The sequence below is a fragment of the Cotesia glomerata genome, linkage group LG9, assembly GCF_020080835.1.
Source record: "Cotesia glomerata isolate CgM1 linkage group LG9, MPM_Cglom_v2.3, whole genome shotgun sequence".
Lineage (NCBI taxonomy): Eukaryota > Metazoa > Arthropoda > Insecta > Hymenoptera > Braconidae > Cotesia > Cotesia glomerata.
In genome coordinates, this window is record NC_058166.1 from 10,534,442 (window position 1) to 10,537,087 (window position 2,646).

The window sequence follows — 2,646 nt, forward strand, 5'->3', positions numbered from 1 at the left end:
CACACAGAAAATTTCATTAAAATTGGTCCAGCCGTTTAGGAGGAGTTCAGTGACAAACACACGCACAGAAGAAATATATATATATATATATATATATATATATTAGGGTGCTTTTTTTTTTGCGACTATTTTTTTTTTTCGCTTCCATCCCGAAATTTTGTTGAAAATACACCCAAAAAAATTCCCTGAAAGTTTGAGCCCTTAATATTAATATTAAGTACTCCTACACAGCGTGTGAAGATTTCCCATTTGAATTATACGAGAACTTTCATTTTTTTTTTTTAAATTTCTATAGCTCAGTGGCATTTCATAGCATCGCTTTGACCATGGACGGGTTTTCAGAATTAAATGCTCTACAAAAGTGTCCATTGTCGCGAAGTCGTAACACATACTGGCGGGGTAGTACGGACCGCCAAACCGAATTTTTTATAGAATTCTTGTTTTTTCACTCATTATCTCATAAACAACAAGACATACAGAAAAAATGTAAATGATAATTTTGTAGGAAATTCAATTCTCTACAAAAAAGGTCCTCAGCACCAAATCACTAAGATCGATATTTTCTGAGATATTAATCATTGAAGTTTACCTAGCATTGAATTTCCACAAAATGTTGAATCAAATCTTAAAAAATATTGATTTTTTTCTTTTTAGGAGGTACAGGGAGTTCATCCTCAAAATCAGAATATGTTCGTTTCAACCCACTGGAATTTGATGATAGACTACAAAAACTTGCTGGCATCGAATGTTGCGATAATTTCATGCCTAAAATAATTTTTTCAGAATTAAATAAATAAACCCAATCGATTCAAATATTTTTCAAATTTTATATTCAGCTTCTGTTATCCAGAAGCAAAGATATTCTTTGAATTGAGTTTCCGTCAATTTTCCCCAATAAAAATAAGACAAAATGATATATATGTGTTTTAAATTTATTGGTTACAGAGACTTTAATTTTTAATAGCGTGGGAATTTTCGACTGCAAAAATCGAAAACAAATTTTTTTATTCAAGTCAAAATTTTTGTCAAAATTGAATAAATTTTGATTTATCTCACTTATTCAGATTTACTTGATAGAAATTTTACCAAAATGATAGACTAATAATTAGAAAAAAAGTTATGAATCTAGAAACAAATTTTAAAATATTGAAAAATTATATAGAATTCAATTTTCAGAAAATGAGGTTAAGAAAATTAGAATTTTAATGCGAATTAAATTTTACAAGTAAGTAGAAAAAATATGAGTCTAAATTATAAGAAATTGTTTTCGATTATTAAAAATGATTGATTGTTGAGCTTGATAATTTATAGTTGTATGTGAGAAGAAACTAACCAATTTCGTCTGTATTATTCTCATTATCTTCATTTGTTATCTCCTGTTCAGTGTCAGATTTATTCTGAAAAGTTTCCACCGGCAAGAAATTAGTAACGGGCGAGTGAAGATTGGTTTTCCCCTTTTGACACTCATTCAGAAATTGTTGCTGCTCTTTTGGCAAATTCTTAACCATTGTGGAATTCGAAATATCGAACAATTTATCTAGTTTTTGGTTAAACTTTTCAACATTCTGTTTTTGTGCTTTCGATTTTTTTCCCTCTTGTGATGTGTCTTCACTTTTATATATTCGGCATAAAATTTTTCCAACTTCGTAAGACTGTGCTGAGGACGTATAGTTGGAATCTTGAAACTAGCCCGAATAGTATTAGTATCGTTAATAACACTAGTAGCACTATTTCGAATAGTTAATTTTAAAGACTGATGTTTATACATAAAGAAATTTAGTAAGTCACGATACGAAGGCAGCTTATTATTATTTATTTGGCTTCTTTCAAATCCAATTAAATAATTCCAAGTTTTATTACCAATTTTTTCACTCATTTTAATGATGGTTAAAGTCGACCTAACCTCAAATTTAACAAAGTATACATACAACGGCGTCACACTGATCAATGCCCACTAAGCTTTGTTCTTACTCTCGCGGGATTAGTACGCAAAAACAAAGAAAGCGCTGCAATTAAAGGGGAAATTTGTTGAACGCATTCAAGGTCAAGTGAAAGCTCAGTAGTACTACCAGAGCAAGAAAAATAAACCGCAATTAATCAGTATCACAATACACAGCAACAAAGAAACATCCTATATTATTCGTAATGATCATACACAATATATTTTTATCTAGAATTTCATTGAAATTGAATTATTAAATGATAAATTCAAATATTATGGGGTGATTTAAATGAGAAATTTATTTAAAAATAAAAACTTCAGAAAAATACAATTAAAAATTTTTACGTTAAATTTGTAACTTAATCAATAAGTAATTACTAATTATAGTTATGATACGAATAAAAAAATCATTATTTTTTAAGATTTGATTCAACATTTTGTGGAAATTCAATGCTACGTAAACTTCAATGATTAATATCTCAGAAAATATCGATCTTAGTGATTTGGTGCTAAGGACCTTTTTTGTAGAGAATTGAATTTCCTACAAAATTATCATTAACATTTTTTCTATATGTCTTGTTGTTTATGAGATAATGAGTGAAAAAACAAGAATTCTATAAAAAATTCGGTTTGGTGGTCCGTACTACCCCGCCAGTATGAGTTACGACTTCGCGACAATGGACACTTTTGTAGAGCATTCAATT

General features: G+C 29.1%; 1 protein-coding gene across 1 annotated transcript; it reads right to left on the reverse strand.

Annotated features, from left to right (window-relative positions):
• Positions 1–335: 335 nt before the first annotated feature.
• On the reverse strand, positions 336–2,169 carry LOC123271928. Its single transcript, XM_044738488.1, has 2 exons — positions 1,334–2,169; positions 336–765 (listed from the first exon to the last, which is right to left on the reverse strand). Exons 1-2 carry the CDS (start codon positions 1,506–1,508, stop codon positions 626–628), a joined length of 315 nt encoding a protein of 104 aa, XP_044594423.1. The 5' UTR covers positions 1,509–2,169; the 3' UTR covers positions 336–625.
• Between the last annotated feature and the right edge of the window lie 477 nt (positions 2,170–2,646).